A 14,183-nucleotide genomic window follows, 5' to 3' on the forward strand; every position below is an offset into this window, starting at 1 on the left:
CGCTCCACCCTCAGGGATAGGAATGGGGGAGGGGAAGAAGACGAAGCGACGGAGGGAAGGGGAAAAGGAAGCCGCGCCGTCGTGCCGGCGGCGCGCACGTTCTGCTTCCCTAACCCCTCCCCCTTTTCCCTTCCTCCTGGGGGCTGAGGCGGGCGCGCACGCTGGATGACGCTAAGGAGGAAGCGAGCTCCCTCTCTCCCCTCCCAGGCTCCCCGCTGCCCCGCGGGAGCCCCCCAGTGCGCCTGTGCGGAGGCCTAGTTGCTATGTGTGTCCTCTCCAGGTTCCTGTGTTAGCATCCCGGGTGGAGGTGGGGAGGGGAGAGAAGGAGAGGAGGAGGCGAAGGAGGAGGCGAAGAGGGGGTGGGGAGGGGGGAGGGGGTAGGGAGTCAGCACGGACATGGCTCCTGACTCCAGTGCAGAACGTGAGTGACTGAGCAGCAAAGCCCGAGTGAGCGAACAACGAGCGAGCGGGCGGGCGGGCGGGCTCGGGCTGGGGGGTGGAGTGCGGGGGGAGGGGACGAGGGGGAGGGGAGGGCGGCGGCGAGGCTCGAGGTGAGGAGGGGGTCCTCGTGAGCGCCCTCCCCCCTCAATGGTCTTTCTCCCCTCCCCCGCAGATGGTCTCTAGCGACCGGCCCGTGTCACTGGAGGACGAGGTCTCCCATAGTATGAAGGAGATGATTGGAGGCTGCTGCGTTTGCTCAGACGAGAGAGGCTGGGCCGAGAACCCGCTGGTTTACTGCGACGGCCACGGCTGCAGCGTCGCCGTGCATCAAGGTAAACACTCCATCAACAGCCCGCCCGCCCGGCCTCCCCCCAACCGCCACCCGGAGCCCCGCCCGCGGCGCTCCCGGCCCCCCGGCTCCTCTCGGCCCGGCCCGGGGGCGGGGGGTAGAAGTGCGTGTGGCCGCGCTGTCAGGGGGCGGGAAGCCCCTCGGGCTGCGGGCTCCCCGCGGCGGGCTGTGGAGCAGGCCGGCAGGGGAGGGCGGGCGGCTGCGGCCGCGGCCGGGCTCGGGGCGGTGGGCGGGGGCCGCTCCGTGCGCCCCTCCTCTCGGTGCCTGCGCGGGGGGGGCGGGGGGCCCGTCTTCCCGCCCCTTTGCCTCTGGCTGGCTGGCTGTCTGGCAGCCGCTCGGCAGACTTCCTGGGCTGTGGGGAGGAGGGCTGCTGGGAAGCGGGGGTTGCCAGGCTGCTGTGGGTTACTAGGGAAGGAGGCTGCGGCGGAGCCTGCGGCGCCCGGGGCGGCGGCTGCTGGTGCTGCCCGGGCCGCCGCCGCCGCTGCCGCGGCTTGGGCGCGACCGGGGAGAGGCTGCTCCGGCCGCCGCCACCGGCGCCGGCGCCGAGTGCTCGGGGCTGCTGCGCGATGCGGGCGGCCGACCTTGACCGACGCTCGGACTGCTGACCAGAGAAGATGAGCCTGGTGTCAGGCGCCCAGGAAGTAGTTTGCTTGGGATGTTTGTTTGGGGGTCTTCCGTCTTGGTGAGTCGTAGGATCCCCTAGCTGACGGGGATGCACGTGGGGGAGGGGGATTGGGGAGGGCTGTCATGGAGCCCCGTGGCTGGCTGTAGTATTTTGTGGGCTAAAGAAATTAGGCAGAAACGGCTTGGGTTCAGCGATCCTCACCTCAGGTTATCTACCGATTTGTTTGTACACCATCTTCGAAAATCTTTTGCAGGTTGAGACATATTAGAGTAAGGATCCAGTACCACAGTGATGAACATGAGTAATCTGGTGCTCATGTGCCTTTAAAGAGGTAGAAATTAGCTTTTCTTTTTGAAGAGTTAAGTCCTCTCAAAAGAACAAATTAAGTGCAGGCATCAGGAACATTAGAAAACAAGAAAATACAGCTTTGATGCTTTGGACCTGGTTTTTTTTGTATCATGTGGAGTTAAGATTTCCATGGGCAATTAGGGGGAAGTGTGACATGTACTTTATGAATTTATCATGTAGTTATCTTACTTCCCATACTTGAATATTTATATTTAGACGTTACTGGTTCTCCCCCCCCCCCCAAGCCCTCTTCTAGGAGGTGTAACTTGGGAGAATTTGATCGTATTCCCTTAAGGTACATTTTCTGAGTAAGCAGGGAAAGAACAATTGAGATTTGGCTTTTAATACGTTGTAATTCTGCACAAATTTTCTTCATGTATTTAAATACAACCTATATTTACAGATGCTTAAAGTAGTGGTGTTAGTAGAGCAGGATAGTGTTTAATAGTATGGAAATGTTCCCCTTTTTCTCAGGTGACTAGTTCAGTGTCTTTTCAGCAGTGAAGAGATATGTTCAATTATTACATAAACAGTTTAATACTAGAATGCTCATCAAATGTTGAGGCCTTTAACGACTTAAAAATATTTACTTAGGACTAAGTTGTGATATGTAATTCTATTTTTTAGCATGAGGGCATGATATATATGGGTATGAAATGTTGATAAAAATACGTTACTAAACTGAAATGTTTGATAGACTTTTAGCTGAATTTGACATTGATAGAAGTCATCTTACTAACTAGCCAACGTGAAATATGTTTCTTTGAAAATGTTCAGTTATATTTTGAATAGTATAATCTGCCTTACCCAATTTGAGAACAGAGGTGAGGGCTTAGAGTTTATTGCACACCTGCTGTGTTCTTTGTACTGTTGTTTTTAATCTTCTGATATTGTATGTCGCTTTGAATCTGAGATTTATCATCATGTTTATTAGTAACTTCATTAAAATCACGTAGTTGAAATTTCAGGTGAAGTTATGGCTCTAGCTTTTAACTATGTGTAGATATGCATATATGTATATATGCATTTAGAAGTAAAAATAGAATGATAGTAATTCAGAGCACTATGTTTTCAAGAGGTTAGAGGTATTGGAGCCAACTATGTATTTCCATTTACATATTTAAAGTTAAGATTAAGTAATATTTTAGCATGACATTTAGTTTTTTCTTTTTGTCCTATTAACTTAGTTTTAAAAGGTGTTTTGAAAATCTTCATTTAATTAAAATGTAATGTGGAACGCTTGCTATGCCTTAAGTTTATGCCAAAACGAGAGGATGAAGTTTTGAATTTTTATTTCTCAGAAAAATCTCATGAATTGTGTTAATTTTGACACACTGGTGGTCTTTCCTTTACAAAGAGCTATTTAACATGAGTGGCATGTTTTGGTACTGATTAAAAAGCAATGTTATGTTTAAAATTTTAAAATGTAATGCTTTGTTTTTCTTGTTAACTAGAATATTTCAAATCATCATTTATATATCCTATTCTATTGAAAAGTAGAACAGGTTTTGAAAGGTTTTGATTTTCTATGTTTTTGAGATATATATATATATATATATACATATGTATATATATATACACACACACACATATGTTAAAAACTGTTTTATTTTTATTCTAACAGCTTGCTATGGCATTGTTCAAGTACCCACTGGACCTTGGTTTTGCAGGAAATGTGAGTCTCAGGAAAGAGCAGCAAGAGTGGTAAGGGCTGTGTTCATTTAAAACATTAACCTATTGTAGATACTGCAGTTTAGTATAACCTTGCAGTTTTTCTGCACTTTGTGTATTGTCAAATTTCTGTTTAAAGTCTTATAGAATTAATTTGGACTGAATGTTGAAATGTGGTTTTTAAATAGATTTGAAAAAATGAGAAACTTGGAAATGTTTGAACAACCCAACTATTTATTGACTTCCTTTGAACACCTAAAAGCAGTGAAGTTAAAATTGGGATTTATTAGCAATTTCTCTGGATTGAAAAACCCAGAAATGGATATAAAGGTTGAATCAACTGATCACATTTGAACTGTATGTAGTAGGATAACTAGTTAATATGTTGACTTTGGTCTTTTTTAATGAGGAAATATTCCGAATTTCGATTTAGACTTTATTCTTTTTATTAAATCTGTAGACATGTTGCATTACTCACATTGAAATACACAGTATGTTCATATATTGCCACATTTGACATAAGTTTAAAAAAAACCCTTTTCACTTGATTATCCTTTTTATATTCTTTATAGTATTCCTGTGGTAGAATATGATAAAAGCAGTTCTCTAGTAATGTTTTTGGGAACCCTGAAGAGATAGATTAAGTTTCATTATTTTTATTTGTGTATTACTTTGTGCAGTGTGATCCTTCTTTGTTCTTAATTTTGGGTGAAGAAGTTGGTAGAAAATAGAAAAGCATTTTTATTCTCCTTCCAGGCCTCCAGCAAAAGCAGTTCATACTTTTGTGTTTGGGCAATGTTTGGTCATTAAGAACAACAGGTACACTGATTGTTCAGAAGTATATTGATCATAGCAGTATTTGGTGTATATATTTTGTGAAGAGGAGGAAAGACACAAATATGACCCAGAATAGAAGTATAGGAATTAGGATGTGGTAGGAGAAGTTAACCTTAAAATTTTGATGACTTGGAAGGTTAATTATCTTAGTCTTTTTGTTTATGACCAAAGTGATGGATTGGGGGATATGATGGTACACAGCAGAAAGGGTGATTAAAATTCTTTTGATGGGAGGGCTGCATAATGCTCATAGATACTGTTTGGGAAACTAAGAGATGTATAAGGGAAAATAATAATCATAAAAGGTAACATTTGTATAATGCTTACTCTGCCAGGCACTGTGCTAAACACTTTACAATTATTATCTCATTTGATTCTCATAACAACCCCTGGGAGGTAGGTGCTACTATGATCTCTGTTTTACAGATGAGAACACTGAGGTAGACAGAGCTTAAGCAGACAGAGGCTAAGTGACTTGCCCATAGTCACTCAGTAAGTGTTGGAGGCCACATTTGAACTCAAGTATTACTGGCTTTTTATCTACTTTGACACCTAAGAAAAGAAAGGGAGAAGAATAGAATTGGGGGGAGGGAGAAAGAGAGAAGAGAAGTGAAAAGCCTCTAATATCTGCTTTAGGTTCCCTATACCTCTTATCTTTCATCAAAAAGTAAGTGGGATTGATAGGATAGAGTGGATAATTTTTAATAATCTAGTTATTTTGTCTGCTGAAAGTTCATTATATAGGAATGAAAGACATTTGCTAGATTTTCTTTTTTTTTTAATATTAGTTTATTTTTTCCAATTATATGTAATGACAATTTTAGATATTTGTTTTTACGAAATTTTAAGTTCCAGATTTTTCTCTCTTTCTCCCTCTCCCTAAAATGGTAAACAATTTGATATAGGTTATTTATGTACAATCATGTAAAAAATTTCTATATTACTCATATTATAAAAGAAGAAATAGACCAAAAGGAAAAAACTACAAAGAAATAAAGTGAAAATAGTATGTTTTAATCTGCATTCAGACTACAACAGTTCTTTTTCTGGATTTGGACAGCATTTTCCATCATGAGTGCTTTGGAATTGTCTTAGATCATTATATTGCTGAGAGGAACTAAGTCATTCACAGTTGATCATTGTACAGTATTGCTGTTACTTGTATACCGAGTTCTGGTTCTGCTTGTTTCACTTTGCATCAGTTCATGTAAGTTTTTCCAGGTTTTTCTGAAAGTATCCTGCTTTTTATTTTACTTGTTTATTTTGTGAGCCAGTTGAGGTTAAGTGACTTGCCCAGGGTCACACAGCTAGTAAGTGTGACGTGTCTGGTCTGAGACCTTATTTGAACTCAGGTCTTCCTGACTCCAGGGGCTGGTGCTCTATCCACTGCTTCACTTAGCTGCCCCCATATCTTAGTCTTTGTTAAAAAAAATTTTTTGTGGTGGTGGTAGTGGTGGTTATTATTATTTTAGGCAGTGGGGTTAAGTGACTTGCCCAGGGTCATACAGCTAGTAAGTATGTGTCTGAGGGCGGATTTGAACTCAGGTCCTCCTGAATACAGGGCTGGTGCTCTATCCACTGCGCCAGCTAGCTGCCCCTAAAACAATTTTTTCTTATTTGCCGGTGCTTATTCCTTCATTTTTCCTTTTTTTCTTTTCTTTTCTTTTTTCTCACTTAATAGTATTTTATTTTTTTCCAATTACATGTATCATTTTTTTCTTACAGCTAGCAATTCTAGCACTTTTTTTTTTTAAAGTATAGGCAATGGGGTTAAGTGACTTTCCCAGGGTCACACAGCTAGTAGGTGCTATGTGTCTGAGGTGGGATTTGAGCTCAGGTCCTCCTGAATCCAAGGCCGATGCTCTATGTACTGTGCCATCTAGCTGCCATGCAGTTCTGGCACTCTTGTTGAATAGTAGTGGTGATAATGGGCATCCTTCCTTTACCCTTAACCTTATTGGAAAATCTTCTAACTTTTCTTCATTATATATGTTTATTCTTAGATTTATATAGATAGTATTTACTAGATTAAGGAAGAGGGAAAGCTTACATTTGAATTGGGGAGGCAACATGTAAATAAATTAGTATATACAAGATACATAGTAAATGGAAAGTAACTTGGAGGGGCTGCTGGGGGTGAATGGGAAAGGCCTTTAAGGGTTAAAGCTAGGTTTTGCAGAGACTTGAATACTGGTCAGAGGAGATTATACTTTATAGGCTGTGAAGATTTTTTTCAGTTTCTATTGGATAATTAAAGTATGCTTTTGAATGATTATTTTGGCAGCAGTGTGCAAGATGAGTTATTGTACTATATGTGAAGTGAGCCCTAACTGGGTGGGTTGCTGACAGTAGGATTCTTTTCACTGATAACTTTTTATTTATATCATCTTCATTTCCTAAATTGTTATCCCTTTCCCTCTTTATCTAACTAGCCATCCCTTGAACAAACCTGAGGGGGGAAGGGAAGGGAACAGAATAGGAATGTGAATGGGAAGCACTTCTGGAAAACTAACCAATGCATAAATTAAGTCTGACAGCATAATGGAATTTTCACACTCATAGTTTCCCTGCCTTTTCAAAGGAGGATGTTGCTTTTTCTCACTTCTCCTGGGCAGAGTTTCTTGGTCATTATATTGAACTGGTTTTCTTTCCATTTATGTTGTCACTTTGCATATTGTTTTTATTTTTGCTTGTCACTGCATCAGTTCATATAAACCTTTCCATACTTCTCTGAATCTTGTTTCTTAGTTTTTGCTACTTCAAAAAGAGTGTTACTGTAAATAATTGATTTTATAGGACCTTTTCCCTTTGTTTTTGCCATCCTTGCAGTACATACGCAACAGTAGTATTTCTGGGTCAGAGTGTTTGTATAGTTTAGTTCCAGATTATTCTCTGCAATGATTGTGCCAGATAACGGCTCTACCAACTATGCATTATTGTGCAATAATGTGTCCTGAGAATGTGATTTTTTTTTTGATGCTTACTATCAGGTCACATTGTATTAGGTGTTTTAAAGACAGATGAATTCAAACATAGTTCTTGTCCTCTCAGAACTTAGAATCTGGTAGGGGAAATGAGATCTGTACAGAAATCATGATAATACAAATTAGGAAATGTGGAACAAAAATAAAGTTCTGTGAGAAGTTGTGGGGAGTAACTAATGATTGCATTGTGTGGGATTGTTAAAATTGGGAGGTGATTATGAAAAAATACGGTGAAGGATAAATAATGTAGAAAAAGAAGTCAGAGTCAAAAATTACTCTCATGTTTCAGGCATGGGTTACTAGGATTAAGGTCAGAATAAAAGAAGAGAAGAGTTGGTTTGGAGTAGGAAAAATGAGTTCTCTTTTTAGCATATTGAATATTCTGGAAAATGATTTGGAACTAATAATAATAATAATCCTAATGCCTAATATTTATATAGTGCTTATTGTCTGCTAAGCACTTGTGCTAAGCATATTACAAATATCACTCATTTCGTTTGATACTCACAAAAACCCTGGGAGATAGGTGCTCTCATCCTCATGTTATAGTAATCAAACCTGTTCATGCCCTTTGACCTGGAAATAACTCTGTGTGCAAGTTTGAGACAAGTGCTGTAGAGAGAAGTTGTGGCTGGAGATAGGTAGAGAATTTTCTCTTGGTGGAATAGAGTGTAAAAGTGAGACGGGGGACTAAAGAGAAGAATCTTATGAAATGCCTCTGGAAGTGGAAGGGAGGAAGGAGTTAGGATTGAGATTTAGAAGAAGCAGAGTAGTAGTAGGATCATACAGGGACAGTAAAGGAAGGCAGAAGAGTGTCAAGGAGACTACCTTGGGAAGTAGTAGGTTGCTTCTTACCAGAGGTCATCAAGCAAAGACCAGATGGCCACTTACTGTGGATGTTAAAGAGATGATTCTAGATGGACCTCTGAGGTCTCTTGTAACACTGAGGTTCTATGTTTCTTAACCTCACAGCCACACACCCCCTTCTCCCCTCCCTGAACATTTAAAAGGTTTGTGTATTAAGGAATTAATGGTTATTTTTTGGACTAAGGCTTTTTTTTTTCGTGATGAGGCAGTTGTGGTTAAGTGACCTGCCTGCCCAGAGTCACACAGGCTAGTGAGTGTTACGCGTCTGAGGCCAGATTTGAACGCAGGTACTCCTGACTAATGATTATTTTTGAAAGTAATTTCAGTAGAATGTGTAGGGAGATTACAAGCCTGCTTTTGTAGGTTAATTGAAGAAAGTAAGGATGATGAGGGAGTTTTAGCAGTGGGTATAGATTAGTGATGCTCAAGACTTTTGGACCCCTTTACACTCTCAAAGATTATTAAAGATTCCAAAGAGCTTTTGTTTATGTGGATAGTATGTATTGATATTTACTGTGTTAGAAATTAAAATGGATAATTTTAAAATATTTTGTTAACTTAAAAATAACAAACCTATTACATGTTCACATAACATTTTAAGTGGAAAATGACTTTCAAAAGAAACACTGAAAAGTGGCATTGTGTGATATATTTTTGCAAGCTTCTTTAATGTCTTTAATACAAGATAGCTGGTTTCTCTTATCTATTTTCTGCATTCAAGCTGTTTTCGATATATTGTTTTGGTTGAAGTATATGAAGGAAATCCAGCCTCACACAGATATGTAGTTGGAAAAGGGAGGAGTATTTTAGTAAGCATGTAACATCTTAGTATATTATGAAAATATTTTTGACTTTGTGGACCCACTTGAAAGGGTTTCAGGGAACCATAGAGGTTTGCAGACCACACTTTGGCGACCACTGGTATAGGTCATTAATTGGAGAAAGACTTTTTTTTTTGGTTGGGCATTGGGATTAAGTGACTTGCCCATGGTCATACAGCTAGTAAGTGACAAGTGTCTGAGGTCAGATTTGAACTCAGGTCCTCTTGACTCCAGGGCTGGTGTTCTATCCATTGTGCCACCTAGCGTCCCCTAGAGAAAGATATTTGTAGGGCAAGGAGAACTGCGTTTCTGTAGACAGAAGAGTCAGCGGAGAGGGAGAGATTGAAGATGCTATAGGATGGAGGTAAATTGGGCCATTGCCCTATATATTTAGTCAGCTTAGTTTTGTATCTCTGTCTGGGGCTGAGCTGGACTGATGAGCGTGTGTGCATAGTCACCTGATGCTCTACATTTAATCTAGGTGGCTGAAAACCCTGCTGTGTTTTCCATCCAGACCTTCCAGGAAACCAGGGCTGACCTGGAGATCTTGCCATCTTCTCAGGTGCTTGACCAGTACCCCACCTTTTCCTCCTTCCCATTTCTTGACATGACTTCCTAGACCTAAACTCCTGTATGTATCATCTTCCTGTAGTAGAATGTAAGCACTTTGAGGGCAGGGACTTTCTCATTTTTGTATTTGTATTTTCCTTTTGTGGCTCAGTGCTTGGCATATAAAAATGTTAAAATTAATATTTAAAAGTGTTAATAACATTTAAAAGGTTAATATGTTGTTTTCTGTTTACTTGTTCAATCATTTGTATTTCCCTGAGGATTAAGTAGTTGGGGCCCATCATCTTTTGGTTTTCCATGTCTTGATTTTGAGAATTCAGTTAAGTAAATAATGGTGAATCCTGAGTCTGTTCTTCATATAATCTTACTCTGTGATTTCCACCTTTATCTTCCAGGTTCTAATGGTTCAGTTCAGTTGTCCTGTACATTAGTAATGTAAAGGTAGATATGACATGCATGTTGAGGTAGAATGGAGGAAAGCACGTGTACAGTTAACCATGAATCCAAGGAGAGGTTCAAGTAAAGTCTTACCAGAAATTTCTGAAGACAGATCACTTTCACACCTGGAGCATGGCAGTAGATTGGAGGTTAGAGAAAGTTTTGTAGACTTGATGGCACCTGAGTTGGAACTTAAAAGGAGTGATAGCAAATTGGGGGAGAGGAGAGCCATTCTAGTGTAAGCAAGGGCAAGGAGACAGAAGAGGGCAGGATAAGAAATTCACTTTTGAAACACAGTATATGAAGAGGAATGGTATGAAATGAAACTGGAAAGGTAGACTAGAACTAGTTAGTATTAGGTAGGAGACTTTTTAAAGTTAAAGCCTACTCATTGTAGCATTTGAATAAGGACTTCCTGGTTTGGAGGAAGTTAAAAATGAGGAAGAAACTGGTTCATTTTCTACCACCCATTTCAGTTCCTTCATTTGGCTGCAAATTCTTCTCCAAATAAGTGATTATATGTGGTTATAGGGAAACAGGAGTAGGTGGCTAAACACCTTTCAAATCTGTGTTCAGACTGAATTGATGAGATAGCAACTTCAAATATAGCTTGTAAGTTTTTTCTTTTTGTACAGGAAAGGTTCCTTTTCTCATGTATTTGGGATGCTCCCTCCTTTTCAGGCCTGAGGTGAGAGGAGAAGAGGTGTTTGGGGAGCAAAATGTTATTTGTTACCCCTGTTTCCAAACCTATACTTTATGATCTTTGAATTCTATATTTGGTTGAGGGGGAGGAGAACATGAACTTGGATTGTTTCTTGATTATAGCTAATGGGCAATGTGGAGAATCTTTGCTGTGATGTCAGGTACTGTGAGGCAGCTCTTTGGACGCAGATGGATACTTTATCTATAAGGTTACAATAGGGATATCTTCTTAGTGAGTTTTAGGAGTAAAAGCAAAAATTGAGGGATAATTAACATGGGATTGATGCTGATTGTCTGGCAAGTGCCAGGAGTAGGTCTTAGTTTGTTCTCTCAGCTGAGGACTCAGAGACCTTAAAGGGAGTGCTGAAGGCTTTTGTTGTTGAAATTCTGCGTGTGAAATACTAAGATACCATAGGGAAGGAGGAATAAATTTCCAATACACAAAGATTACAACAAGGCTTTACCTTTTTAAAATAAATTTTTATTAATATCTTTTTTCTATCACAAGTATTTTTCCAGTATCTCTCCTTTTCCTCAAAGAGCCATCCAATGTAACTTAATATTTTTTAAAATATATTTTATTCCCCCCAATTACATGTTTAAAACAATTTTTAATAGTTTTTAAAAATTTTGAGTTCCAAATTTTATCCCTCCCTTCCCTCCTCCCACGATAAGCAATCAGATGTAGGTTATACATGTGCAATCATGTAGAACATTTCCGTATTAATCATTTTGTACAAGAAGACTTGAATAAAGAAAAAGAACGAAAGAAAGTGAGAAGTAGCATGCTTCAGTCTGCATTCGAACAATATCAGTTCTTTCTCTGGAGGTGGATAGTATGCTTCGTCATCAGTCCTTTGGGATTGTCTCAGATTATTATGTTGCTGAGAACTGCTAAATCATTCACAGTTTTTCATCAAACAATATTGCTGTCACTGTGTATAATGTTTTTCTGGTTCTGTTCACTTCACTTTGTATCAGTTCAGTGTAAGTCTTTCCAGGTTTTTCTGGAATCATCCTGCTTGTCATGTCTTATAGCACAGTAATAAAACTTAATATTTTTTAAAGAGGAAGAAGAGAAAATATCAGCAAAACCAATCAATACACTGAAAAATCTATATATTAATATAGCTGTGTATAAGTGCTTGAATGTATATATTTCATGGTAAGCAGTGTTGATTCACTTATATTCCTTAGTGTGGAAGAATAGCAGCTACAAAAATTCAAGAAGCAAAACCATATCCTCATATACATAATAACAATGGGTATAGAACTTTAAAGACCAGGCATTGTGAAAAGCAGTGAAATATTTAAAGTTCCATTGGCCCTGCCACAGCCTTGCATGTTGGAGTTAGGAGTTTATTCTGTCTTTACTAGGCACTGGAGAGCTGCAGAAGGTTTTTGAGTAGAAGAGTAATCAGAGCATTGCATTTCCTGTTGGAGTGAAGAAAGACTTAAGAGAAGTGATATATTGATTGTGTAATGACCAGTTAGGAAGCAGTCGTCATTTGTTTTAAGAGTAAGAGGTTTGTTTTTTTCACATGAAACTGTGAATTTCCCATTATGTAAAGCTTACTTTTTTAGTATGTAGTCATATCAGCAATTTAGTATGTAGTCAATGCAAAGCTACTCTGCTTGTCTTTGATTCTTTCTGGCCTTCCTTCTGTTAGGAGACTTATGATTTTGTAAAGAGGTAATGAGAGCCTGAGTAGTTGGAATGGAAAAGAGTAGATGGATATGAGGGCTGACCAAGGCGTAATGTTCACAGAACTTGGTAACTGGTTAGATATGGGAAGGGAAAGGGTAGTGTTTACTTGCATGGTGGTATCGTTATCAAAACTGGAGAGGCAGATTTTTTTGGATAGCAGCTGAATGCAGTTTTGAGTTTGGCAAGACATCCCAGGTGAAGAAGGAGAACAAGCAATCAGGAACACAGTACTAGATCTCTGGGGAGAGGTTCCCAGAATTTCATATTTGGAAGGTACCTGTGTTGTCTGGTATTTACACTAAAAATAATTCTACAGCATCCCTAACAACTAGTTGTTGCATCTTCGCTTAAAGAATGGTAACCCTTTCCTCTGGAGGCAACACATTCACCTTTAGGTAACCCTAATCATTAGGAAGTTTTTCCTGATATCAAACCTAAATGGTCCTTTTTAAAAAAAAACAAACTTCTACATTTTGTTCCTAATTCTGTGTTCTGGGGCCAAACAGAACTAGTCAGATCCCTCTTTTACAGTCTTTCACAAACTTGAAGGTAGCTGTCATTTCCTCTCAGGAAACTTCTCTTCTCCAGGTTAAATAATGCCAATTTCTTTTGCCAGTTTTTAAAATAAAAAAAAAATTCTGAACATAAACACCAACAAAAGAGCATTTGCATATATACAGCAGACCACAAAAGGAAAATTGTATTTGAAACTATGAATCTCCATTTCATGTCACTTGCTTTATTTAAAAAAGAATATAATGATTTCACACTTTACTTTAAAAACTGCTCTGGGCTTCTGTGCTTTCTTTTGAAATTCCACCTGTTCCCTTGTATGCAGTAGTCCTCTTACTTTGGCATCACTGTTACTCTACCACTTCTCTTTCAATCCCTTCTCCCATTTAAAAACAGAGGGAAAAAAATTGACAAAATAGTATAGTCAAGTAAAATGAATTCACACAGTGGTAATGGCCAGATAATGTGTCTTTTTCTGTACTTCGACTCTCTATTAGGAAGTAGATGGCGCATAATTCATCCAGTATGTTCTTTGGAGACATAGATGATCAGAAATCTTGAATTTTTCAAAGTTATTTTTCCTTTATAATATTTTGTGTGCTTTTTAATTCTGGATCCATTGCTTTTTGTTGTACAAAAGCTTTTAGAAATATAATCAAACTCATCTACTTTATCTCATAATCAAATTTTTATATATTACAATATAATAATAATTTATCTCTTCACAATTATGAAAGGCCAGTATTAGGAAATATTAGGAATTCAGAGTTCAGGAAGTTGAGAAGAGGGAAGGGGAGGAAGTACAAATTTTTTTCCCTTAGAAATTTAGCAGTGGAAAAGAGGGTAGTACCTGGTTAGGGATAAGTTGGATCAGTGGAAAGTTTTTGTTTTGTTTTTTCAGGAGTAGGGGAGAAGTTGGGGTGGGAGGAGGTAAGGATATGGGAGACCTGAACCTATTTGTAGGCTGATAAAAGATTGTAAAGAGGAGTGCTTGAGATTGCCTGAGTGAAAGGGGATGAATAATGGGTCATGTTTATGAAAGGGAGAGAGAAGACATGGCATAACTCCTGAGGTCTCTGTTATGAACTAGACTTGATAAGAAGGGCTATTTCCAGAGATCGGAGGCAAGGAATGGGGAGCACATTGAAAGGTTTAGAGGAGGGGAATTGACAGTTCACTTTGATTGCCTGAGTTCATTAAAACAGGTGCCTAACTAGGTCATCTGTGGAAGGTACAATTAGGACTTTGAATGGTGTTAATAAGGAATGAGTAAAAGGATTGTTGTGAAGTAGTGAAAGCCCATTTGCTA

General features: G+C 39.6%; 1 protein-coding gene across 1 annotated transcript in view; it reads left to right on the forward strand.

The window, feature by feature from the left end:
* Positions 1 to 158: 158 nt before the first annotated feature.
* Positions 159 to 14,183, forward strand: part of MLLT10 (MLLT10 histone lysine methyltransferase DOT1L cofactor) — a 220,463-nt gene continuing 206,438 nt past the window's right edge. Inside the window, exons 1-3 of the mRNA XM_078151936.1 lie at positions 159 to 447; positions 614 to 773; positions 3,388 to 3,467. Coding sequence (XP_078008062.1) covers positions 614 to 773; positions 3,388 to 3,467 — 240 coding nt within the window. The 5' untranslated portion in view covers positions 159 to 447. The remainder of the gene's footprint in view (positions 448 to 613; positions 774 to 3,387; positions 3,468 to 14,183) is intronic.

This window comes from Phascolarctos cinereus, unplaced genomic scaffold (genome assembly GCF_003287225.1).
Source record: "Phascolarctos cinereus isolate Bilbo 61053 unplaced genomic scaffold, phaCin_HiC Scaffold_1;HRSCAF=81, whole genome shotgun sequence".
Lineage (NCBI taxonomy): Eukaryota > Metazoa > Chordata > Mammalia > Diprotodontia > Phascolarctidae > Phascolarctos > Phascolarctos cinereus.